At 47.0% G+C, this 26,660-nt stretch overlaps 1 protein-coding gene across 1 annotated transcript; it reads right to left on the minus strand.

Moving 5' to 3' along the window:
* LOC119187896 (uncharacterized) lies at nucleotides 1–26,120 on the minus strand. The gene is made up of 11 exons (XM_075886040.1): nucleotides 26,112–26,120; nucleotides 24,901–25,200; nucleotides 24,209–24,415; nucleotides 23,986–24,108; nucleotides 17,897–18,083; nucleotides 16,436–16,543; nucleotides 15,063–15,227; nucleotides 12,115–12,261; nucleotides 2,825–2,946; nucleotides 1,434–1,730; nucleotides 1–138 (listed from the first exon to the last, which is right to left on the minus strand). The coding sequence occupies exons 1-11, from the start codon at nucleotides 26,118–26,120 to the stop codon at nucleotides 1–3; spliced, it is 1,803 nt and encodes a 600-aa protein (XP_075742155.1).
* Nucleotides 26,121–26,660: the final 540 nt, after the last annotated feature.

The raw sequence follows: 26,660 nt of genomic DNA on the forward strand, positions 1-26,660 counted from the left end.
CTACGCAAACATTTTCTGAGTATCACCTTCGGTAGGAAGTCCTGGTTTCTTCAAAAAAGCTCCTCGTCCTTCCAGCAGCAACCGCGGATCAGGTAACGTGTTCTCTACGACGTCCAGGTACTCGGTGCTCAGCTCAACCTGGTTAGACAAACCGCAAATTATTTATACTTTTAAGTAGTTCACAGTTGTCTGCGTTCACACTAGTGAACTGTGACGTAAGGAAATGGGAGCAATTGGTATGCTCTCAGATGTCCGGTTCCTATCATGAGTGGATGAATTAAAGAGACACTAAAGTCGAATGCCAATTTACGTCAAAGTGAAATCTCAATGTATGACAACGTCTAAAACGACAAAAAATTATCAATAGAAGTGCCCTATTTATCAAGATATCAAGGCAAATGCACGAGAATTCATGCGCTACGCGAAGGACATTCGCAAAATGATCCTGATTACGTGAAAGGTACTACCTAGTAATCAAATTAGCTGCTTTTTTTTATCTCTGATTCATCAAAAAAAGAACCGCCGGACGTTATACTGTAGAGAACAACGCGAGTTGCTGAAAAGTCAAGTTTTCGCTTGGTTAAACTTGACAGGTCATGTCATCTAGCGTGGCCCTGTTTAACTATGCAAGTCTACCATCTCGGAGGCCATGACAGGCAATCTTTCAATGGTCAATGCAGCTGCTGTGTATCCCGATACTTTCGTTCTGCCGGGCAACGTTGTGCATGGCCGCTGTGACGTGCAACGATCCGCTTTAGGCGGGTTATTTGAAGTGCGCTCATTCGTTGTGGACCTCTAAATCATGATTTATTTCAAAATAAGGACTTCCTTGGCACAAAAGTAACCATACGAGCTTTCTGGGCTGCTATTTCAACAATCAACGTCGACTTGAAACTTGCTTTTGGTGTCCCTACAAGACAGTCTAATGTGGCTTTGGGACGTAAACCCCACAAATCAATCAAGACAGTCTAATGCGATGGCCATTTACAGTGCGCTTTTTCATCCCGCAACCATGGTTAGGCTACCTTATCACGCGCGTTCAGATCAAGCTGCAACATTATTTATTTTCGTGAAATCGACAGTCAGTGACCAGATATACTACTGAAGCAATCTTCACAACAATTCCGGGGTACATTTCTAGTTAACCACAGCTAAAGAGTAAGCCCTTTTTTTAATTACCAGTATCAGTTCCTTAGAATATCCCCCATAGATGTTAACAGCGATGGAAACACGTGCAATGAGACGCGTTAAAATGTCACCTCAAAAACACTCCCATATGACAAGACGAAAAGAACCACCCAATCGTTTACGAATCTTAATCCATCCTTATATGAGCGCCTTTGAGCTTTGAGGCTTTGAGTAAAAGACCTTTAAGGCGACCTAATTTTTCTTGCGGTGTGCGAACGGTGAGACTTCAAGCGCGAGGTGCTTACCTTTTTGCAGTTCCTGTACAGCTGGCCCAGGACCTTTCGCGAGCAGTACGTGTTCTTGGCGCCCTGCTTCTCCATGAAGTCCGGGTACATGGGTGGCTTCTCGGAGTTTTGCAACCCTTTCAAGTCGCCGCACTTCGCGAAGTCCAGGTTGACCGAGCACTTGCGCGCCAGATCGCGGCAGCGGTGCGAATTGATGCCCGCGTCCAGCAAGTCCGCCCACACGAGGTGCGCATTCGCTATGAGGCCGATCTTGTCCTCCTTGATGTACTGGCAGAAAAAGTCGATCATGTCCTGCACCTGTAGGAAAATTAGTCTTTTTTCGTCGGACATGCTCCAGACAAATCACAGTTCACGCATCATTTTGTACAAATGTTCGGGTAACGAGTGTCACAACTTTCCGCAGTGAAATCGTTCATGACTACTTATGAAGATACGAAGAACGAGCGCGTAACATGTTCTCGAGTTTCCTTCCCCCTCCCTTTTTTTAGCACTGATCCGCCGATAGCAGGAACGGAATCCCGGCCATGACGGCCGCATTTTCAATGGAGGCGAAAATCTTTTGAGACCCTTGTGCTTAGATTTAGGCCCAGGTTAAAATGAACCGCGGGTGCTCGAAACTTCCAGAGCCCTCGACTGCGGCGTCTCTCATAATCATATGGTGATTTTTGGGACGGTAAATGCCAATAAGTCTTTTTTTTATTTCAGCATAATTCATGATGCCACATAATATTCAAGTTACGTGAAGAAGAAATAAACCCTCGATTGGGCTAGGGTACCAGTAGTGAATTGTCTCCTACCTGGCTTTGCGTTCTGGTCACCCACCCAGTCAGCTTTGTCTCACATGTATATCGCGCGCTATAATCCGATTTTCTTTTTGTGTGTTTTCTACTGCACAAGCGGAAATAAAGGCGTTTAGCTGACAAGCGAGAAATCTCTATCGACTAAATGCGTAATTTACACGTGTTTTATGAAGAAATTTGTGACGAAAAGAAACAGTGCCTGTAAAAATGAGTGGTGAAAGAGAGATAAAAAGCCACTTTTTTGTCACTCTGAAAGAGTGATTTAGAGGCAGGAAAAGTGCTCAACTCGTGCAACCTTCCATACAAGGTCCCAGGAACGCAAACAAAAAGGTATTTGTCTTTAGATTATTTTCTGTCCTCCCTATAAGATGCAGAGCATATAAAACTCGGTATCGTATTCTGTATGTCTCCTGCAGCGTGTTAGCAGGGGACATTCGATTAGCTGTAAAGCCATCACCTTCACGGATGTATAGACACATCCACTGCTAATCTTTTATTGGCTCCTGTTAGACCAGAGCGAACGATTTATTGAATCTCGTGTAGCTGAAAGAAATGTCGACGTGACCATTAAATCAAAAGAAAGCCACTCGCCTGAATCGGTGTTTTCTGCTCACGGGGTGGATCGCTGAAGTATTGCATCGGGCTGCAGTTTGTCCTGAAGATGATATCAGCATACCACAGCACAGAGTACTCGGCGCCATCGAGGTCACAGCCTGCATCAGTCTATAGAGAAGTGCTTTGTTCAAAACTGAAAAAAAAAGATTTGGTGCCTTACGGGTAAGCTTTACAAGCGGTATTATTTATACGTATATTTGGCAACTTAGCCAAGCACGATACAATCAACTTCACACACAGTTCTGCAGGATTGCAGGAAATAAGTGCATTGACCACTTTCTGTGTCAAGCAAGTTCTCTAGTAAACACCTCTACGCTAAATGACTGGTATGACGGTAACATGCAGTCTTTCTTCATTAAGTGAAGCATCAAAACGTAGGGAGCTCGATGAAGCACTCCAGTCAAGTTTTCTTATAAGCTACACACGAACCTTCTTTCCAGGTAACTAGTGCTGTATAGTCCGCACAAAGTTTATTGAAACACTCAGCTCAGATGGAACGGCTCATCGGCAGCGACGCGACGACAACGCTTTTTGCTGGCGCTTTTCAGCTTCCTATATATCGCGATGCACAGTGCTCAACTGGGCTGTCTATAACGACGAACCGTCGTGCGCGAAACAGCCCGGGCGACATCTGCTGTCGCAAATACGCCACATCTGAGCATGCGCGGCGCCAGTGATGTACTTGCCTCGATATACTGGCCCCTGTTCATCGCCGCAGATGCAACAACAGCTCTGGCCATCGAAAGCGCTCTGAGCGATTTCACGAACAAAAAACAAGAAAGACGAAGTAAAACCATTGTCGCTGCGATATGAAATCAGGAAGCAAGAAGATTTCTTTTTTGTGTTTTATTTCAATTTTGTAATGTTGACAGTGATTCGACGGCCAAAGCAGGCATCGCGGTCGCGGAGAAAAAGAAGGGTAGAAATTGCAGGGCAGGCACGTCATTGGCGTCGTGGATGCTTAGATGCTGCGTATTTGCGACTGCAGATGTCGTGCTGTTCCGCGCGCGACGCTCCTTCGTTATAGACAGCCGAGTCGAGCACTGTACGTCGCTCGGACGCGTGCGAGTTGAAGCTACTGTAGGTCCTTTCGAACGTACGACAAATGTTCAGATTAAAGGTGCACGATGCTTCAAGACCGTTGGAAAAAAACGATGCAAATCCCCTTTATATTGTAGTGACAAAAATACAGGCTTGCTAGGGACGACGAAAAAGATGTTTGTTGTGGCAGATGCTCGTGCTGCTGCAGCTGCTGTGAAACCGCTGGCTGCTGTTTCGCTTCTGTTCGACCCATTAAACGGTTGCATCACCCCGGCGTGGCGTCTAACAGTATTCTTACATTTGGTGGAGAGTGCTGGTTGTCTCAAACTGGAACGCCGTTCCCGGACTCTACCTCAACCCCCCGCTTCGCCAATGCCTGACGACATGACCCAGCCACCTGCAGTCATAATCCCATCCATCACCTGTTCCGCAATGCCACGACAGCGAGATCCAGTAAATTTCAACGCAACCGACGAGCAAGACGCCGTAGACTGGCTATCCCAGTATGAAGCGAAAAGCGCCCACAATAAGTGGGATGACACCGACAAGCTCGCTTACCTTCATTTATATCTGGCGGGTGTGGCAGAACTGTGGTTTAACAATCACAAAGCGGAAATACCCCCTTGGTCAACCTTCAAGACGCGCTTTGCAGAAGTCGCCCGCAGTGGTGAACTAGTGGCTAAGGTATTCGGCTGCTAACCCACACGTAGCGGATTCGAATCCCGGCTACGGCGGCTGCATTTCCGATGGAGGCCGAAATGTTGTAGGCCGGTGTACTCAGATTTGAGTGCCCATTAAAGAACCCCAGGCAGTCGAAATTTCCGGAGCCCTTCACTACGGCGTCTCTCATAATCATATGGTGGTTTTGGGACGTTAAACCCCACTTATCAATCAATCATCGCTTTGCATAAGTCTTTGGCCATCCCGCTAATCGCAAGCTCTGCACCGAACAGTGCTTGCGCAGCCGCGCACAGTGCTCTGGCGAGACCTTTACCTCGTACATTGAGGATATTCTGAACCTCTGCCGTCGTATCGATTTCCACATATCTGACACTGACAAAATGCGGCACATCATGAAAAGTATCGAGGACGACGCCTTCCACATGCTCGTTGCGAAAAACCCGCAAACCATTGCTCAGCTTATTCAACACTGTCAGAGTTTCGACGAGCTGCGGAGAGAGTGCATTTCTACTCGACGTTGTTGCGGGCCGGAAGGAAGGCCGCTGGCGGATACGAAAACAAAACAGGGTTTATGGCAGTATTTACAAATATTTACAGCATGAAAGGTTAGGAGTTCACAAACCACGAACGTGGTGGTTGAACCGTTACATGGTTCAGAGCGACGTCCAGCACTCTGCGGCGTCCTTATAAGCCCTGTCGGCCTCCTCCTTCTTGAGTGGAACACCAATCACACACACACACCAGGCGAGGGGTACGAGCATGCCCTGCCCACGTGAGCATCCAATATCGAGTCGTGATCACTGCACTGCAAAGTGGCGCCAGAGGGGCTCTTCCTCCTCGTGTGTGTCGCTGGTCGAGGGGTCCCAAGCTCCGAACAGCAGACATCAAACGGTCCGCCATATCTGTCCGCTCAATAGCAGGGCAATTTGTGGCGGTGGCCGCAGTTTCTTCCAAGGAAGACGCTGTCTTTGTTGTCCTTTCTGGAACCGCTTACGGCGTCGTGGTGACACGACGTCTCATCCTCCGGCCAGCAGGGACAATACCTGGCGGGCATAGGCAGCCGGCCAGTCGCTGGTTCCAAGAAAACTGGGGTTCCAGGCGTGGAAACGCTGCCCGGCTACGCTTGTCAGCGACAGCATGGCGCCTACCGATGGCAGTCATAACAACGTCGAAACCTCGACACGAGCTCTACATCTGCGTTAACCATTGGCGCTGTTTCATCAGAGCAAAGCACCTTATTGCAGCAAATTCAGCAGTTCGTCTGAGAAGAAGTGTCGCACCAATTGTCTCTTGTGCCGCACGTTCCGGCCAGTACGCACACACTGACGCCAACGCTCCGCAAGACAATCGAAGAGCAAGTTTCTGATGCCCTGTCTCCTACATACCATCCTTTGCCTATCTCCGCCCCTCTCACTTACGCTGCGGCCGCCAGACGATCGCCACCGTCGCTATCATACGCCACGGATCTTGCTAGACAGCCCCGTCCCATCTACGCTGCAAGTCCCCCTGTCCATTCCCACCCACCTCCTGTTCGCCACGCCGCGCTACCATCAACCCTTGGTGCACTCCGGACAACAGGCCGATTTGCTACTTCTGCCATTTTCCCGGCCATGTAGCACGCTAATGCCGCCGTCGGGATAATAACCCAACTGCTGATGAGGCGAATTACGGCTATTGTCCAGAGCCACCACAGTCGTCTTTGTTCCACCCCACGTCGAAACAGTCGCCACCACGTCGCCGCGGCTTCGACAGGGATCAGTCGCCCTCACCACGGCGCCGTTCGATTTCTCCTATGCTTCCTCGATCAGCCCCCACCCAAGCGGATATCTGACCATCGCAGTTCCCGAGGCAAGAGCTGCGCATATATCAAATCTTTCAAGGCCTCCGTTTCTACCTGCTAATGAAATAACTGTGCATATTGTTGGTGTACCGGTGCAAGCGCTCGTTGATACTGGTGCTGCCATGTCTGTGCTAAGTGGTGAACTGTGCCGCAAGTTGAAGAAGCTTACACTGCCACTTTCCGATGTCTCTCTCCGCGCGGCCCCTGCGCATCACATCCAACCTTCTGCGGCGTGCACAGCTTGACTGGTCATCCAAAATATTTTTTATGTAGTCGAATTCATTGTCTTTTCCCCATGTTCGCATGATATCATCTGAGGCTGGGACTTCCTCTGCGCTCATCATGCCGTCGTTCACTGTGCATGTGCCGAACTAGAGTTGTCAACGATGTCTGAACTGCCCCTGTGTGAAACGCAGACGTCTGAAAGACCTTTCAAGCCGCTATCTTCCCGGGTCTGCGTGGCCGCGGACACTCACAACCCTCCTCTATCCTGTGTTCTTGTGCCACTCTTCTGCAATGACGCGCCCTCTGTCACCGCCCTCGTTACCTCTCCGACGCCTTTGGCTCTCGCAAACTTCCTTCTCCCGTTCGCAGTTGTCACCGCAGAAAACTTCCGTGGCTCCATTTATATAACGAACTCGCTTCCTTCCCAGCCAAATTATTTCGTGGCGAAGTCCTCGGTCACCTTGAGAAAATTGATCCCGTTTCGTCCAGTCACCTACCTGACGACTTGCCATTATCTGCTTTGAATGTAACACATGCCTGTGCTATTTGAATAATGTCGTCGTTTTCTCGAAGGACTTCCACTCCCACCTCAGCCGCCTCGCAAGCGTCCTGACTTGTCTTTCGGACGCTGGACTGCAGCTGAATTTGAAGAAATGCCACTTCGCTGCCCACCAGCTTACCATATTAGGGCATGTTGTTAGCAAGCATGGTGTTCGTCCTGATCCAGCTAAGCTTAGCGCTGTCGCCAACTTTCCCAGGCCGGCTACAATAAAAGAACTCTGCAGCTTCATCGGCCTCTGCTCATACTTTCGCCGTTTCGTGCGCAATTTTGCCACCATAATCCCACCCCTGACGAGGCTACTTGCCGACAACCAAGACATCTTGGCGTGATCCCCAGCATGCTATGAAGCATTCGCCTCGTTACGGCATCTTCTGACATCAACACCTATCTTACGCCACTTTGATCCAGACGCTCCAACCGAAATCCATACGGACGCTAGTGGAGTAGGCCTCAGCGCTATTCTTGCTCAGCGTAAATCTGGCTTCGATGAGTATGTTGTATCTTACGCTAGTCGCACCCTTACTAAAGCGGAAAAGAACTATTCAGTCACCAAGAAATAATGCCTTGCCATTGTTTGGGCAATCACGACATTCCGACCTCACGTATATGGCCGTCCATTTGACGTCGTGACTGATCACCATGCATTGTGTTGGTTGTCTTCATTGAAAGACCCACCTGGTCGCCTAGCTCGCTGGGCACTACCTCTCCAAGATTATGACATTCATGTAATTTATTTGTCAGGCCGCAAGCATTCGGACGCCGACGCTCTTTCTCGCTCGCCACTTCCCCACGATTATGTTACAGCGTCTGTTTCCAGCTATGAATGTTCTTCACTTGAAGATGTCATGTCCTCTGAGCAACACCAGAATCCGTGGATAGCGTCTCTCTTAGAGTACCTGTCTCAGACGTCTCCAAGTACCGACAACCGTTTACTTCGACGAACTGCTCGCCATTTTATCATCCGTGATGGTCTTCTGTACCGGCAAAACTACCTATCTGATGGCCGCAAATGGTTGCTGGTGATACCTCGCCACTTACGTTCTGACGTCTGGGCCTCCTTCCACGCGGATCCGCAATGCGCCCACGCCGGTGTAGTGACGACGTATGCTCGCCTACGAGTTCGATATTACTGGCGCGTAATGTACCGCTTTGTTAGGCAGCACGTCCCTTCATGTACCTTGTGCCAACACAGAAGAGCTCCCCTTGCACAACCACAGGACCACTCCAGCCACTGCCGTGTCCTTCTCGGCCTTTCGGCTGCATCGGAATCGACTTGTATGGTCCCCTACCATACACACCAAATGGAAACTGCTGGGTCATCGTAGCCATGGACCACCTTATGCGTTACGCCGAAACTTCGGCGCTTCCCGAGGCCACTGCGGGTGAAGTCGGCTTGTTCATTCTTCACAACCTCGTCCTCCGGGATGGTGTGCCCAGTGAGCTTCTTAGTGACCGTGGGCGTTCCTTCTTGTCGGAAGCTGTAGAAGCCCTCGTACGTGAATGCAACATCGTGCATCGAACAACCACCGCATATCACCCCCAAACCAACGGGATGACTGGGCAATTTAATCACACGCTGGGTGACATGCTCTTCATTTATGTTTCCGATGACCATACGAACTGGGACCGCGTACTGCTATTCGTTACGTACGCTTACAACAGCGCAATGCAATCTACAACTGGATTCTCCCCGTTCTTTCTTCTTTATGGTCGAGAACCTTCATCGTTCTTGGACACTGTCCTTCTGTACCGCCCACACCCTTCAGAACCGACTACTTTGGCCGAAGCTGCCACATATGCCAAAGAATGTCGGCAGCTCGCACGTGCGCTTACTACGCACGATCAGGCTCGCCAGAAGGACTCTCTTGACCAACGCTCATCTCCATCGTCATACGCACCTGGAACAATCGTGTGGTTCCGCGTGCCATCGTCTGTCCCAAGCCTTTGCTCAAAGTTCACACCCAAGTATGACGGTCCGTACAGGATCTTGCGCCAGACATCACCAGTCAACTACATGCTTGAACCTATTCAGCCGCCTACATATCAACGGCGCCACGGGCGTGAAACTGTGCACGTCGACCGTCTAAAACTTCACTACGACCCACCAGTCGTGTCTGTGCCATAGGTCACCAGGATGGCTCCTTTTGAACCGGGGAGTCAATGTAGTGACAAAAATACGGGCTTGCTAGAGACGACGAAGAAGACGTTTGTTGTGGCAGAGGCTCGTGCTGCTGCAGCTGCTGCTGAAACCGCTCGCTGCTGTTTCGCTGCTGTTCGACCCATTAAACTGTTGCATCGCCCAGGCTTGTCGTCTAACAGTATTCTTACAATATATATATATATATATATATACATATATATATATATATATATATATATATATATATATATATATATATATATATATATATATATATATATATATATATATATATATATATATATATATAATTTCCGTTAGGAACGGCAAGCAACTCGAAACTTGTAGCGCACACCTCGAGCAGAAAGCACACACGAAATTAGCACACACAGAAGGAGCGCGGACTAACTTCTGTAACATCTCGACACTTCAGCCGCGCTGTACAAACAGAAGGACGCACGACACGAGTGCACACAAGCAGGCGCCAATAGCTGCCACAATTCTTCCTGCGTCATTAGTCAGCAGCGTGCTCCTTTTGTAAACGCGGCCGTGCCAGTGTGCGAAGTGATTTTCGTCCTCTCCTGAATTACGAGTCTGATAAGCGCGCGCGTTGGAGAGACGGCGCTTCGTGGATGCTACAACAGAGTGCGCCCAACGCGAGGCCGTCAAGCCATCCCGCCACTGATATCGAAAACGCATTTAATTTTTGAAGTTTTGAGGACTGTGAGACTATTGTGCCAGTATATTTTAGACACTATAGCCAAACAGTATATGGTGTACATTAATAGCTTGCATTGCAGGCAATGTAGGCTCTCCGTGTATCTACGTCAGTGCATTGATTGATTGATATGTGGGGTTTAACGTCCAAACCACTATATGATTATGAGAGACTCCGTAGTGGAGGGCTCCGGAAATTTAGACCACCTGGGGTTCTTTAACGTGCACCCAAATCTGAGCACACGGGCCTACAACATTTCCGCCTCCATCGGAAATGCAGCCACCGCAGCCGGGATACGAACCCGCACCCTGCGGTTCAGCAGACGAGTACCTTAGCCACTAGACCACCGCGGCAGGGCTGTACGTCAGTGCAGGCACGGTAGACCCCGGCATAAAACACGTTCCTGTTAAAAGGAAACCACGTGAGGTATCTGCCCCGTGTAGTTATTGTCTCGTATACAGAAGCAGCTAACGCACAACATGGCCTTCAATGGCGATCATAATATTGGCATGGCTGCCTAATTTCCTGTGAATGTTCACCGACATGATCTGTTGCGTTACTGATAGATACGAAAACGTTTTACAAATATTTTTTGCACACCAATGATCACGAAGATGCCATTTTTGACGTGATAAAGGAGTTCATATTTTAAAGGTTTCCAAGAAAGATGCTTCTTTATTGCGCCATTCAATCTAAACTGGTGAAACCTTCAGAGCTGATACCCATGCATTGGAAGGGTATTATAAACTAACGAAGGTACGTTCTTTGTTCATTGATCATGTGCTACAATACGGACAAATGTAAACCCACTGGTTACTGAGGCTTTTTTATGCGTCACAAAACTACGTGTACGCCATTTCGGAGAATCAGTATTATTACTCTCTTGGACCATTTCAGAACATAGCATCCAGGAAGACACACCCCGGCTCTATCTTCCTTCACCCTTCAGGTAATCAAATTATATTTGCATACCGTCTCGCTCGCGACAAGTATCTCAAATGCTGTTTACCTACCCGGGCTCACTACGTTAAATATCAACTTTCTTTTTTCGACAGACCTAGCGAGAACGTAATGTCATTCCTTCTAGCGTCGGGCTCAACAAAGACGAGGGTAGGGATCCGGGCTTGTGGTTTGGTCATACTTGGACGGGTTGAGCGCACAAAAGACACGGACCATAGGAATAGGCGTACACACACAGGCGCTACTTACAACAACAGTTTGTTTCCTTCACTGCCGACTAATATACCTGCTTTGCGCACGATGGTCAAGTGAAAATAAATAATAATGTTTTTAACGAACAAACAGTATCGCCATTGATTCCGAGGTAGACATGCCTCGAAAAAACAGCTACTCAGTATGCAAACGTGGCTCACAGAAAGGCATTCAACACACCAGGTGCAGAAACGGGTACTTATTCGTACTCGTAGGTATAGAGGGCTTCCTAACGGATGCGTCACCAAGCCTCATTCACAAGCGGAGAAAATTGATATTTTTGGTGACTACAATGCGTTAGCAAACCCACACTAGTTGCGAGTACCTGTAAACCTGAAGCCAATATCCTAACAAGTATTGTTCATCATCCCCACTTCCTCGGCAATTTGACTATCACGTTCGTGCACGAGGCTAAATCTACAAACATATTACGCTCGTCTTCGGACATTCGCATTAAGAAAATGCAGCTTAACGTCCTCAAAAGTCTATACGTAACGCCCTGTCCACGTATGACAATGATGTGAGAGCGCAGACTCACACTGGTAATTCGAGAGAAGCAAGGCTTTCACTTAGTAAATATGTATTGCCACGTGCAGCTTGCGTTTCGACAGCTGCCACCACTACAGTTCGATACAGCTTTAGGAGTCGGCGCCATTTCCTCCTCAAAGGACTAATGGGTGCGCATATTGTGTCTCCAGGCTACGACTGTGAGCCAGATGGCTGGTGCCTTTACAAAACACTGCCACACAGTAAGCTGGGTGGAGCTGGTTGTTTGTTGTACTCGACAATACCTGGGCGAAAGCGCGATGCAGAGAAGCATGCATACGTAAAGGCAAGGCGCGCTTACCCGCCATCTCATCTGGATGCGGTCTGTCTCCCTTGGCCGGAAAGACAATGCAGTCACGCACGTGGTGCAGCTGGGGCACGTTCAACGCGGTCAGCTTGCGGATGTCATCGGGGTGCATACACGGGTTCTTCGTCACAATGACGTCACCTGCAAGCATATCGCCGGTGACCATTGTGATAGTAATATAGCGTTCCAAAAGATAGCAAAGAATAACTTTGGGAAGAACGTGGAATAAGTATTCAATTATTGAACTCTGTTCCATTCCGTTAGTAAAGTGGTTGCTGTGCTCGGTTGCGGCCACTAAGGCAATTGCAGATTGGATTCTGTCCGGGCCCTAACATTTCGGCAGGTGCTGCGTGCCAAAAACGCGTGTACTGTGCGACGTCAGAGAAAAGAATAACAGATCGTTCAAATTTCTGGAAGCCTCCACCACGGTGAGCCTCAAACATTTCGTGGCTTCGGCTCGTAAAGCACCACTTGTGGATCTGTGGATATATATAAATATATATATATATATATATATATATATATATATATATATATATATATATAGTCTAGTAGATCCTCCGTGAGCGGTCACAACGTGGTTTATTTCGACGTTTCGGCCTAGAGTCTGGCCTTCATCAGGATCTATCCTGATGAAGGCCAGACTCTAGGCCGAAACGTCGAAATAAACCCCGTTGTGACCACTCAACCACCATGCCTGCATATATATATATATATATATATATATATATATATATATATATATATATATATATATATATATATATTAAGTGACAGTCAGCGCCACCTGGAGGCATAGCGGCGAATGAGGCACACACTTAATGAGCCTGTTTGGCGTCACGTAGCGCGTGAACTTATTACGAACTGGTAGCTGATCAATAGTCCCTCGTATTCAATCTGAAGGCACCCAGTCTGCCAGTACGAGACCCTCGTGAATGTAGTAAGAAGGGTATAGTTGAGGGCTCGTTTTCCCGTGTTTCACACAACACTAATGAGGTCTAACCGACAATGCTACGGAAAGTATAGGGGAGTCAAATTCTAATGCAAATATGTAGAAAGAAAAGTGGGTGGAAAAATGACTTGCCGTGGACAGGAGCCGAACCTGTGACCTTTTTGTATATTCTTGCGTGAAAAAAATATGCATTACTGCTAACCCCAACCAGCTGGACTAATGAACTTTGAAGCATTTATATGGCGCTTCAGCAAAATAATGATGAAAAATGCCACCTTGTTCATGAGGTTTTTTGTTTCAGGAAAGTACATCAGTCCTGTTGAAGCACTGCTTCTATCAAGCCCCGCCGCCGTGGTCTAGTGGCTAAGGTACTCGGCTGCTGACCCGCAGATGGCGGGACCGAATCCCGGCTGCGGCGGGTGCAATTCCAATGGAGGCTGAGATGTTTTGGGCCCGTTTTCTCAGATTTGGATGCACGTTAAAGAACCCCAGGTGGTGGAAATTTCCGGAGCCCTGCACTACGGCGTCTCTGATAATCATATAGTTATTTTGGGACGTTAAACCCCACATATCAATCAAATCACTGCTATCAAGCTGTGCCAGAAAGAACCACAATATTTTTTTCGATGCACGTGCACTGCTAATAGCTATAGAATGGTGGCATGCATATTTCTTTTCAGAGGGTCCGTCGGCATATATTCGCTGCACACAAACACAAAAAACACTGCTTCTGTGCGATGAACTCCGTTGAAGACCTACCTTATCACAGTCACCCCCCCCCCGCCATTTTGTACCTATTTCGCCTAATCCTAGTGTGAATTCAACATAATTCACGCATTTTGTGCACTTCTTCAGAACAATTCTTATCAAAGGAATCGTTCCTTTTTGTTTTGTGGTGCGTAAAAATCGTGTTTTATGCCATCTCTGCATTGGCAAAGTATAGTGTTTTTGAGAGGTAACGCAAAGCTCATCGAGTTGGAAGACCCAAGGCACTGAGCAAAACGGTAATTTAAGGCAATGTGCATGCACGTTTTGTTTCTTGTGTTTTTAACTATTATAGGGTGGAAGCTGTTGAAGAGCTACAGCCGTGGCTCCGCGACACTGGCATCAAACTTGCTGGCTAAATCCTAAAGCATGGCCAGCGGGCAGCCAATATTTATGCAAAAAAATGTCATGAAACGCACAAAACCAAACATACAAACGCATGCCGAATTCCCACAAAAAGTAATCATGCAACCCATCATGTCTTGGTTTCTAACACACTAAAACATTTTCAATATATCCGCCCTGGTGGGAAAGCTGTAACGGTACCAAGCTGCTGAACTGCAGCAAATCAACGTCCATCCCGGCATCTCTATAAAAACCTACAGAGTTCTATAGAGGCCTTATGCCTGAGGTCTGAGTGCTACGCAATGTCAGTGCACGTTGAAAACCCCTAAGTATTCGAAGTTATAGGGGGGCAGTCAACTACGCCGTGCATAATTATTATATTGTAGTCTGTGATAAGAAACCATACAATAAACATTTTTAATGTCACTTTCATTAAGGAATATTCACCATTTACACCAGACAGATAAGTCATGATTTCTTGTATCACTCGACACGTGAGCGATCTGCATACATACGTTCAACAAACGCATACAAACGCATGTTCTCCTCTAAGAAGCTCCTGCGAATGCGTACGGCATGATCAAAAAAGGCTTCTGTACGTCATTATTTACGGTGATCTGGTGAGGTACGCGCGTTCAGGCTTTGTAGAATAAGAAATAAGAAAGGAAGATGACATTCACAATCCATAAAGCAACCATTTGCCTCAATTATTTGCCCGGGAATGCGAGACACCTCCTCCCGTGACCCTCTCGATTACAAGCATGTGCAGATATGAAAGAATACGGTGTAAGACGCTGCCAGAGAAAAGGCAGAAGACAAACCAATCTCTTCTGACCCACTGGAAAACTTAAAGTACTCAGATTAAAGGGTCACACTATACCTACCAAGATCATCGCAGCATCATTGACCTTGTATCGCAGCATATCGTTCGAGTACTGTACCAACACCTGGCCGTACTCGAGTGTGCCCGTTTCGTCCAGCACGCAGAACATGGTGCGACCGAAGGCAGGCGGAACCAAGATGCGAGCCTTGGTCTTCAGTTCCTCTGCGAAAAGGACAGCGCGTCACTGGCACCACGGACACTTGGACGTAGAACAAAACGTGCAACGTAATGTCGCCAACAACAATCACAGTCGAATACACGAGGGAGACTAGTGGCAAGTGGCCGTAAAAGAAGGAGGCAATGGTGAGACAGCTCGTTCAGCAGATATCGTGACAAGACACACGCCTGAAAACGAACAACTTATTCTAGTCAATATTAATGAGAACTGACAGACAGTAATGCATAAGAAAGTTTGGGGGATATTATTCGAAGTAATTGTGATGCAAATGTGAAGAAAGAAAGGTTTGCGAAAAAAATAACTTGCATTGGGTGGGAACACAATCTGCGATATATTGCAGACAACACTGTACATATTATATGGCTGAGAACACTGTACTTACTCAGAGCCTTCCTGGTGACAGCACGGACTAACGCTCGAAAGAATGGCTCCACGGTGAGGTCAACGCCAACACGAGCAAGTTCTTTGTATGGAAGTCGCATTGCAGAATGCGTGCATAGGACCTGCGCAGGTTTCAATGCATCAGACATGATGAAATGGTGACTATGCTATATAAGACAATTTCTAACAATTGTAACCATGTTTCTGCTACATAATTTATTGGGAAAAGTGTCGTAAAATGTCATGAAGTGACGGAAGGTTAATAGGAATGCTTTGTGAAAAATGTTTGCGCAGATAGTCTTGACTCGCTCATTCAGAGTTCATGCTAAGAGACTGACCATATTGCTACTGAGCACATCTGCTTGCTCAACATTACGCGCACGCAGTCTGGGCATACCGATACACAAAGTGCAAACAGCAGACTGCAGTTTAAATGGCGTACACAATGCAAAAGGACAGTATTGAGAACATATCACAGTTCGTAATCGTGTCCATCGTCGGTTTCAGCCATTAGTAAGTATAGGTAGACATGGTCTAACGGCAGTGTCTGTGTGCGTGTGCGTGTGTGCGTCTTTGCGCGTCTGTGTGCGTGCGCATCTTGCGTGTGTGCGTGTGTGCGTGCGTGCGTGTGTGTGTGTGTGTGTGTGTGTGTGTGTGTGTGTGTGTGTGTGTGTGTGTGTGTGTGTGTGTGTGTGTGTGTGTGTGTGTGTGTGTGCGTGCGCGCGCGCGCGCATATGCGTTTGTGTCATTTCATATACAAGAAAAAGAGCAAATATTTCTACCTGAGTGGCTTCGTGCGGGTCGAGCATACTGTCGATGAAGGAGTCGAGGATGTGGTTTTGTAGCGTGAGGAACACCTTCGCCCTGATGCCGCTCTGTTCAAGGATGGTGATCATGGGCCTGTTCAGGTACAGTACACCTGCGAGAGTACGTTCCGACCTCGGTATCTGCGACGCAAAGGCCTACCATATTAATCTACGTTGTGAGTCATTCCAGCGCGTTAGCATCGTTATATACCGTATGCGTATCGTTTTGTTACAGGATACTCGCAGCATTTGGCGATTGCAACGCAGCCCACATAAAAATGAATGCAACTTCTTTACCTAAAAAAGGTTAGACACGACATATATTGGCATTGACGTCAGCATAGTCTACGCGTTATTAACTTGTTCAATGTTTATTAACTGGCAAAGCCAGCAGGCTGAAACAAAATCTGTATGGATTCGAATTACGCGTTCGATGCTCTAACCACTGAGCTATCACAGCGGCTCTGTATGGAGAAGGCGACCGTTTTCAACACATACAGGCAATTGTTTTGTAGGATTCATTGAAGGATTACTCGAAGAAAGCGAGGTTGGTATTTTATTAACCCTTTTATGCACACGTAAACGGGCCACGAAACCCATTCTTTTACCCTGTTGTCTACTATATAGTTCACCAACAGGCTCGCAAAACAACAGCCCATTTGGTCCAGCGCTGATATCATTAATTTAATGTTTTTGCAATGACCTGAGCAGCCTATCCACTGACACACTCGCGCGCTGATTGCTTTGCCAGCATCTACATACCGGCGAACAGTTTTCTTCAGTAGTCAGCTGCACATTAAATGTTTTCTGTTTTCTTCTGCTCGGCATTCACATTGGATGATTCGTAGCAGCTGAATTTTCAAGATGGCTGCTTCGTTCCGCGCAGCACTGGATGTCAGACACACCATGTCAATATGGCGGTCGCCGGCGGCGGGTCAAGTTTACAGTCGGGACATCTAGGCTTCATTTTGCGCTGAACATATTCTCACAATGAATTTTGACACATATACAGACCCAGTGTACAAGCAGTGTCTGCTTCTCACCGCAAACAGTTGGGTAACCATGGCAAAGCCTTCTTTAAAAACCATGACATGCAAACTGAAAGAAATAGCGGCAAACGAGTATAATCGTTTCAAAAGTTCAATGCAAACCGTCGAATTAGGTGCTTTCATACGGTGTACAAGTGGAGCGGTTCTGCTACTAGGTATTCCCTATGAAATGGATTTTTAACAGCTTTTGATCGCTGTTAAACAGATACGCTGAACTCCACTGCTTATACTGCCGAGCCGAACACTAGAAACGAATCACCTTAGGCTGATAGAAGTATACGATAAAAGTGCACGCTGCGACTGAACCACAGCGTTCCGATTAATAAACAGTCTTCCAACGACTTTCTGTTCGCAACTGGCTGAGGGCCCTCGACCGAACTTTTCGGTCATGAAAAAGCCCGTGCCCGGGCAACTCACGCGGCTTGCTGGTCTTGAGCACGCAGAGATCTTCGTGCTCCGAGGAGAACTTGTACATGCTCTGACGAAAGATGATCCTTCGTCCGGCCAGCATCGGATCCAGAAGCAGCATGCCCTTGAAACCACCGTAACGAATTTGCATGGCGCAGGGTTCCTCGACTTCCTCAAGTTCAAGAGCACGGTGTACCTGTGGGTTGAGTGGAAGCACGTGACTCTATGGCGACCTGCTGTGCAGATGGTACTTCACAGGTATTCACTAATTTACAGGATCACTTATTCTTTTTTTGTATTGTAAAAAAATATGTCTGCAAATATGGAAGTGTATCTATCTACATGTAGATAGTTTTGTGTTCTTGCTCATTCGGTGTATTATGCAATGATGTACTGACTGGTACCATCATTATTAGACTTGTCAGTTATTGTTTACACATCAGATTAGGCCAACATGTGTTACTTGTTTTCATTTCTTGCAGTTTTCCGCTGTCACCTGTTGTGCTGGTGGTGCCATGAGCCTAGTTCTTATGTGTATTAACACGCATTTTGCTATGACTCCATGACAATGCATGTTTCATGTTTTGTGAAAACTGCAACCAAACTTCATCTTGAATGTTAAGTGGTACGCCACTTGAACGTTCCATTGGTATTTATGCCAAGCGCTACTTGAAAAATGCTTTAAAAAAAGCTCAAAGCACGCGTGTAATACCGACATGCCCGAACAATGATTTATTTAAGTATAATATTTAGCTTCTATTAAGAAATAGGAAGAGGGGGGTCATTCTTTTTTCCGGAAGGTGAGCGCGATCCGTGGGAAATTTCACTGCGGAAGAAAAAAGCTCAGATGACGCAGGCGAGCGTCGTATTACACGTCGTAGTCAAATATGTGTATGTTCAATATAGCATGTGCATGTAGCTGTAGCATATTGGTAAAATTTCTCTCCGGTTAGCATGTAATTATGCTAAGTGATTGAACTGTCCGAAGTCGTTGTATGAAAACGGGCCGATTTCAGAAGCGACTTCTCTTAACAACACTAAAGAGCAAAACGATTTTTCGGGCATCAGTAAAGTACACATTCACACTCCCGAAAACGCTATTTTTACCGCCCCACGGCACTTAGAAGGCGAAAAAACTCGCTAAAATATGTATGTGGCGACATCACCTGAAGATTCCCGCCACAAACACCAGCTGTGTGAGGTACGAAATTATAAAGATGTCTATACTCGGTCGTAACCTCCAATGTATGGAATACATTGGGATTCGTTGGTGCCAGATACTTCGCATGCGAAGTTTCAGAGGATTCCATCGAGCCAATGCCACGACAATACCATAAATATATTTAGGAACTTCTAGCATCCCACACAGAGATTGCGGCGCGAATTTCACAAATAAAACTGCCACTTTATCTTCACCGATAATAATAAATTTGTGATAGTGGAAGGCATCAAAGTACAGTTTGTCAATATAAACCAAGTCATTCTTTGTCTGCAGTGTCCCTTTAAAGCTTTAAAGTTTCAGTAGGAACATACTAAATATTGAAACATCACGTTTGGGTCAGGCGCAAAGGTGCTCAGCTGCTGACCCGAAAGTAGCGGGTCTACCCCGGCCGGGACTGTCGCACTTCAATGAAGGTAAAATGATAAAGGCCCGTGTACCGTGCCATGTCCGTGTACGTTAAAGAACAGCATATGATCGAAATTTCCGGAACCCCCCATACAGCATCTCTAATAATCATATTATAGTGTTGAGACGTAGAACCACGCAGATTAATGAGCGTGCCGGATGGATGGATGGATGGATGGATGGATATGGCTGTACCCTTTAGATCGGGCGGTGGCTAGCGCCACCAAGCCGTAATACCTAATGAACAAAAAACTATATTTGTTTTTCCTTTAAAAAAAGAAAAAAAGAAAAAGAAAAAAAAGGAAGAAAAGAAAAAAAAGAAAGAGTTTGAGGATTCGTACTTTGCAGTGAAGAGTTTAATTTTCACTCGTGCCCTGACTTTAGCCACCAATCAGATAACCTCCTTCTAGTTAAGTCTACCCGCTTAAAGTTTATTTTGCCCTCCCGGTCCCTAAACCCAAGTGCTTTGAAAAACTCTGCGCCATCATCCTGAACTATAGGGTGAAGCCCTTTACAGAACATTATCAAGTGTTCGGCAGTTTCTTCTTCCTCTCCACACGCACTGCATACTGTGTCTACCCCTTCGCATTTGGCCCGATATGTCTTGGTTCGCAGTACTCCCGTTCTGGCCTCAAACAGTAGAGAACTACCCCGAGTATTATCATGGATCCTTTCCTTGGCAATTTCCTGTTTAAACGTTCGATAGATCTCTAGTGCGGACTTCTTTATCATGCCCATTCTCCACATGTCAGTCTCCGTTTCCTTCACTTTCTTCTTAACCGATAGTTCTTTTTGGTTTGGCCACCTGCTGTTTTCTAAGTATTTACCAGTCAATTTACTGGTTCGCTTCCTCCATTTTGTATCGACATTCCTAATGTACAAGTAGCTCAATACCTTTCTAGCCCAACGCTCCTCCCCCATTTCTCTCAATCGCTTCTCAAATTTTATCTTGCTGCTAGCTTCCCTGCCCTCAAATGATGTCCATCCCATATCACCTTGTACTCCCTGATTTGGTGTATTCCCGTGAGCTCCTAAAGCAAGCCTACCTATTCCACGTTGCTTAATTTCTAATCTTGCTTGAACTTCTGATCTCATGCACAAGACCGCATTGCCGAACGTCAGCCCAGGAACCATGACCCCTTTCCATATTCCTCTCACAAGATCATACCTATTGTAATTCCACAGTGCCCTATTTTTCTTGATTGCTGCATTCGTGTTACCTTTAGTCGTCACGTATATTTCGTGTTCCCTCAGATACTCGGTCCCATTGCTTATCCATACGCCCAGATATTTGTATTTATCTGTTATCTCTAGCGTGAGCTCCTGTATTCTAAGCTCACTACCTTCGTTGTCATTGAAAATCATGACTGCTGATTTTTTCTTACTGAATTTAAAATCTAACCTATCTCCCTCATTACCGCAGATGTCCATCAATCTCTGCAAATCTTCCTTGTTGTTGGCCATTAGCACTATATCATCTGCGTACATTAATGCTGGTAGTGCCTGATCAATAAGTTTTCCTTGTTTGACTAAAGAGAGGTTGAAGCCCAGCCCACTTCGCTCTAATTTTGCCTCTAATCCTTGTAGGTACATCATGAATAATAAGGGTGACAGGGGCACCCCTGCCTAAGCCCCCGTTTTACCTCTGCAGGCTTGGATACCTGTTTTTCCCACTTTATAACTACCTTGTTACCTTTATAGATACCCTTTAAAAGATTAGTTACTACATGTTCCACGACTAGTGTATCCAGTATTCCCCACAATTCCTCTTGAACCACGCTATCGTACGCTCCCTTGATATCCAAAAATGCTAGCCACAGGGGCCTGTGTTCCTTTTCTGCTATTTCGATGCACTGCGTCAGTGAGAACAGATTGTCTTCCAACCTCCTGTGTTTCCGAAACCCATTCTGCGGTTCCCCCAGTACCCCCTCATCCTCTATCCACGCCTGCAGTCTTTCCTTTATAATCTGCATCGCCAGCCTGTAGACCACTGATGTCACTGTTATAGGACGGTAGTTGTTTATGTCAGCTTTGCCCCCCTTTCCTTTATAGATCATGCTCATCCTGCTAAGTTTCCATCCATCGGGAACTTCACCATCGATTATTATTGTGCTCAATGCCTCTCTCAAAGCCTGCTTAGACTTCGGACCTAATGTCTTTATCAGCCTAATTGGAATGCCATCTGGGCCTGTTGATGTACTACTAGGAACCCTTTTCTCAGCCCTTTGCCACTCTTCTTGTGAAAGTGGAGCCATTGCACCACTTGATTCGTCCTCGTCTATTGGGGTGCATAAAGTACTTCTTTGTTGAAATTTTTCTGTCACTTTTGTTCTTCTATATTCAATAGCTTCGTCCCCTTCTAGCCTAGCACCTTGGGCTGTAGTTACAAATCTCTGCTTTAGGCTCGTTTTATTTCTTAGGGAGTTTAGATGGTTCCAAAATTTCGCAGCTGCCTTTCTATCTTTTTTATGTACTTCTGCCAGCCACTGAGCTCCCTTCCTTGCAATTTTTTCATTGATCAGAAGGGATGCATCTCCTCTACAGCTTAGAAAGGTTGCCCATATTCTTTCAACATCATCTTTCGGCTCACCCCGCTGCTTAGCATGTCTGTGTTCCCTAGAGGCTTCCTGACGTTTTGCTATGGCTCTCTTAACTTCCTCATCCCACCAACTTTTGTGTTTGTGTCTTCTTTTCCGGGGTGACTTGTCACGCGTCTTAGCAAGCTCTAGCTCAAAGAGTCTAATTAGATTCGTGTATGTCCACACTGTCTTATTATCCTCCATGATTACTTTCTCAATTTGTTTAGTGGTTATTTCAATTTGCCTTTCTGGATAAAAATTTTCCTGTAGTTGCTCATCTTGTCTCCTTCCCACTTTCACTGCTCTTCCAAAACTTAGCTTGATACGTTTGTGATCGCTACCCAGACTTCTGGAGCCACCTTCATCTATGTGCATTCCCATGAGCTTATCATACATCCTATGTGACATCAGTGCAAAATCTATCGTCGACTAAAGCCTTCCTACCTCCCATGTTATTTGCCCTTCACACTTCTCGGTACTGTTGCAAATGAAGAAATCAAGCCTTTCACACATATCCATGATCATTTTCCCTGTCGGGTCGGTATACCCATCTATATCTTCGATGTGCGCATTCATGTCTCCTAGTATAATTATCTCGCACTCTCTTCCTAACTCCTGAATGTCCTTTGATATACACTCTACCATTGTCTGGTTTTCCTCTCTGGCCTTTGCTCCCGTCCACAAGTACACGAAACCAAGGAGTGTCATTTGACCTGCCACTTTCCCTTTTAGCCATAAATGTTCCTTGCACTCCTGCTTGACCCTTTGCCAATCTGTACTTTTATGAATGAATGCCCCAATACCACCCCCCTTTCTGCTGCCTTCTGTTCTATTACAATATTCCCACGCGTAGTCCGGATTGTTCGTAGGTTGTTCCATGTCCCTGAGATGTGTTTCTACAAAACCGTATACCATCGGCCTCTCTTCCCTTAGCTGTTCTTCTATCTCTTCCCACTTCAGCCTGTTCCTACCACCCTGCATGTTAATATACCCTATGTCTGAATTGGCTCGGTGCTCGTGGCTACGTCTATTTATGCCCCGGACTCTACCTATCTTAGATATTGGTGCCACTTTGGAATCGTATCTGTCCATACCACCTGTCGAAGAGTCTCCCTGGTTGTTTTCCTCGTTACTAGCTATCCTGCACCCCGAAGGGCTCGCTTGCCCCCCAAAAAAGCTACTGCGCGTCCTGCAAGTCGCCAGCTCACCTCATGACCTAGCCGCCCATCGAAGTGAGTTCTGTCTCGTTGAAAGCCCCCCCACCTATGCACCTCTCTGTTTATTTCCACCACCTCAAAGCCTTTCTCTCGACTCATCCGCCATATCTCTTGGTTTGCGTTGACCACCGCTTTTTGCAGGTTGCTATCACGCACCGGTACCTCCGGTATCGTGCATATCACTACCTGTACCTTAGGAGAAGTGGCGCGCATGTCATCGACGCCTTTCGCCAGTGTGGCTGCTAGTCCTGCTGCATCTCCATTTAGGACATCGTTTAAACCGCCTGAAATTATCACTAGGTGCCGTTCGCGTCAACAAGCCCCACCTACAGGGTTATTTACACACCAAACAGTATCCTGATGGCGAATTCGTAGCACCACATCTGACGCAGTCGATGCGAGTTGTGACACTACCTGCCCATGCAGTAAGAGTCCGGAGACAGCCCTATTTTCTGTGTGCACATTTAGTGTGCGTTCCGAATTATTCCTATACGTGACCAGGTGACACACATGCATTGTCCAATCTGGTGACCAGCCTTTCACAGTGCGCAGTGGTACAGGCGTTTACGTGCTAAAACATTGAAGGATTTCTGACACTTTTTACCATGCACCTTCACGCACATCCGGTGCAGTACAATGGATGGTTCTCTATAGGACACCGGACCAGCGCCGTACCTTGCGCAGCAGGACGTGCGAGATGCGCCCGATTCCATCGCTAAACACGTACTCTCGCTGCAGGGTCTCTCCGGACCTGCGGGTCGCTATCGTTTTCTTGGTGTCCGGCTCAATGCTCGTGAACTGGCTTGGCACAGTAAGATACCCCAGTGACTGGGAGAAAGCCTGCGGGTTCCGAATCGTCATGAGTACTTCGTCCCGTGGCTGCAACGCCTCCGTCTACCTGCCCAAGCCGCGCCATGAACTTGGGAACGCTGTGGATGGCAGACAGATCACCGACACCCATGCGTATCGAGTCTGCGGTGCGGCCCTCCGTGTCTCGGGCGTAGAACCAGACACCGTGGCTTCGCAGCTGACTGGTCGAGCATCCCAGGAACACGAAGTGCCGCCCACCGATCTTCAAGCCCTGCGTTAGGGGCGGCTTGATGACCTGGAGGTTACCCACGGGCAATCAGAAGAGTATTGCTCCTGGTACTACTTCTTATAAGCCACGAAATTTCGTTTTATGGGTACGAAAAATATTTAAACATTGTTTATTTTAACAAGGGCCTTAGAACATCTTCATCACGGGTATATAAGTGCTTATGTCTAATATGTCTTCGACGTGCTAAATTCGAGTACCATCACTTCACATTTCGCTGTAGTCAAAGGGGAATTTTCGCGGGTCTCGAATGGTTGTGAACTTTGTACGCTTACAATTTCGATCATCAAGTTAAATTCAATCAGGTGACTTAGCTATTATCAATTATTGGTGTACTGCAGTGAATGATAAATGGCACATTCGATGGAGAACGCCCATCACGAGGCAACGCTTTCGGCAAACGACGAATTATGAACGAAATTCCCCCGCTTGACGTCTAACGGGTTCTGAGGAAAGGCGCAGCGTGGTGTGTGCATTACTTCTAGGACACGTACCGCGTTGACAAAGTCGTCCTTGCACGCCCCGAGCGAGAAAGACACGAGCTTGCAGTCGTCGTCACGCACCACAACACGCAGCACGAACTCGGTGTCGAAGTGCTGCAGCAGTTGGCTCTTGCAGACCAGCTGCGGAGGCAAGTACACGCGTCGGCTGGGCGTAAGAATCACCTTGCGCACTTTCACCATGTTGTCGGGAAACTCCTGCGCAATCACCGAGCCAGTGAAGCCGTCCTGGCACCGCCGCTGACCCAGGTAGCGGGTGTACAGGCTATCCAGTGCGCTTTTGAACTCGAACACCTGCGCAAGGTGGTGAACGGTACGCTTTCTTGAAAACGGAAGGAAAAAAGCACAAGAGCCTTCCGTTTTTTAGCCTTCTTTACAGACTATCCCATCCTCACAGGATAATGCTTGCTTTTTCATCCACTTGTAAGCCCTAAACAATTAAACAAATGTCAGAAAATAAAAATTTCCACTGAAGGTTCTCGGATTTACAATACTTTCATATAGTAATATTTGTTGGTGTAGCAAACGGTATAGCAGAGGGATCCAGAAATTTCGACCTCCTGCGGTTCTTCGGAAGGGCCCTGAACCTCTTTTTGAGCGTGCTCGGAAAACGCTGCTGGTCGGAAATCGATATGATATGTGGAGTTTCACGTCCCAAAACAACCGTGTGATTATGAGAGACGCCATAGTGGAGGACTCCGGAAATTTCGACCACCTGGCGTTCTTTAACGTGCACCCAAATCTGAGCACGCGGGCCTACAGAAATTTCGCCTTCATTGAAAACGCAGCCGCCACAGCCAGGATTCGATGCCGTGACCTACGGGTCAGCAGCTGAGTACGTTAGCCACTATAGACAACCGCGGCGAGGCCGATTTGAAGTCGAAGCCCCTGAAAACACGCCGGGGTGCAGTGGTTTTATTACAAGAGGAAATAAAAAAGCGAGCCCCACAACTGTCTGCAGCTAAGTGCGGCACCTCAGCAGTATACCTCACAAGGAAATGGGATAAGAAAGAATTAAAAAGAATCAGCGAGAGCTACGCTGGCGTCAGCAATCGCGCGTGACAACCGCTCAGCACGGACCAACCGAATCAGGCGAGCAAAATATAGCCCAGCATGTGGCCTGAAATTCACAATAAAATCTCAAAGTCGGCTGAAAATTGCTTTCTCTTTTCTCGAGAGATGACGGAACAAGCTTAACATCACACGTCAGTCATTGTGTCACCCATTAGCTGATTTCAACTTGGCGCGCTCGGTCGTTACGGCTCGCGCCGCGGGAGGCCACGCCTTGTTCACGAATGCACACATGATTGCAGTAAAAAAAGATAAGGGGCTCAAAAGAGTCACGAGGTACGTGTGGCGTTTTTCTTTCCCCGTGCCGTCCCTCCCTGCTCAGCTTCCAGTGCTTTCGCCGGGACTAGAGAAGAGAGAATGCCATTCCAGCGTGCCACCAATATTCAAACTCCACTGAATTCGTCAGACAATAAGCTCACTTATTCAATCCGTTTCATGGCTACTTCAAGCTTCGTGAATTTTTGCAGGACCCCTGTGACATGCACCTAAATCACTGTCTTAAATTTAGGAACACGGGCCTGGAGCACACCACCTCCACTGAAATGTTGTACCGGAATCTTTGCGTCAGTAATCAAGTACAATGACCACTAGATCAAAATGGCGGGTAATTCAATACCGTAAGCGTTTTAGCCAAAAGACATCTGCGTTGACAGCGTCTACTGAACACGCTTGAGATTGAGTTC

Source organism: Rhipicephalus microplus, unplaced genomic scaffold (assembly GCF_043290135.1).
Source record: "Rhipicephalus microplus isolate Deutch F79 unplaced genomic scaffold, USDA_Rmic scaffold_629, whole genome shotgun sequence".
In the NCBI taxonomy this organism is placed as follows: Eukaryota; Metazoa; Arthropoda; class Arachnida; order Ixodida; family Ixodidae; genus Rhipicephalus; species Rhipicephalus microplus.

Excerpts from the sequence above, each read along its gene's own strand:
- LOC119187896 (XM_075886040.1), bottom strand. Across the intron at positions 1,731-2,824 it reads AGCAGAAAACACCGATTCAG|GTGCAGGACATGATCGACTT; the intron begins GCGAGTGGCTTT and ends ATTTTCCTACAG. Across the intron at positions 139-1,433 it reads TGTACAGGAACTGCAAAAAG|GTTGAGCTGAGCACCGAGTA; the intron begins GTAAGCACCTCG and ends TTGTCTAACCAG.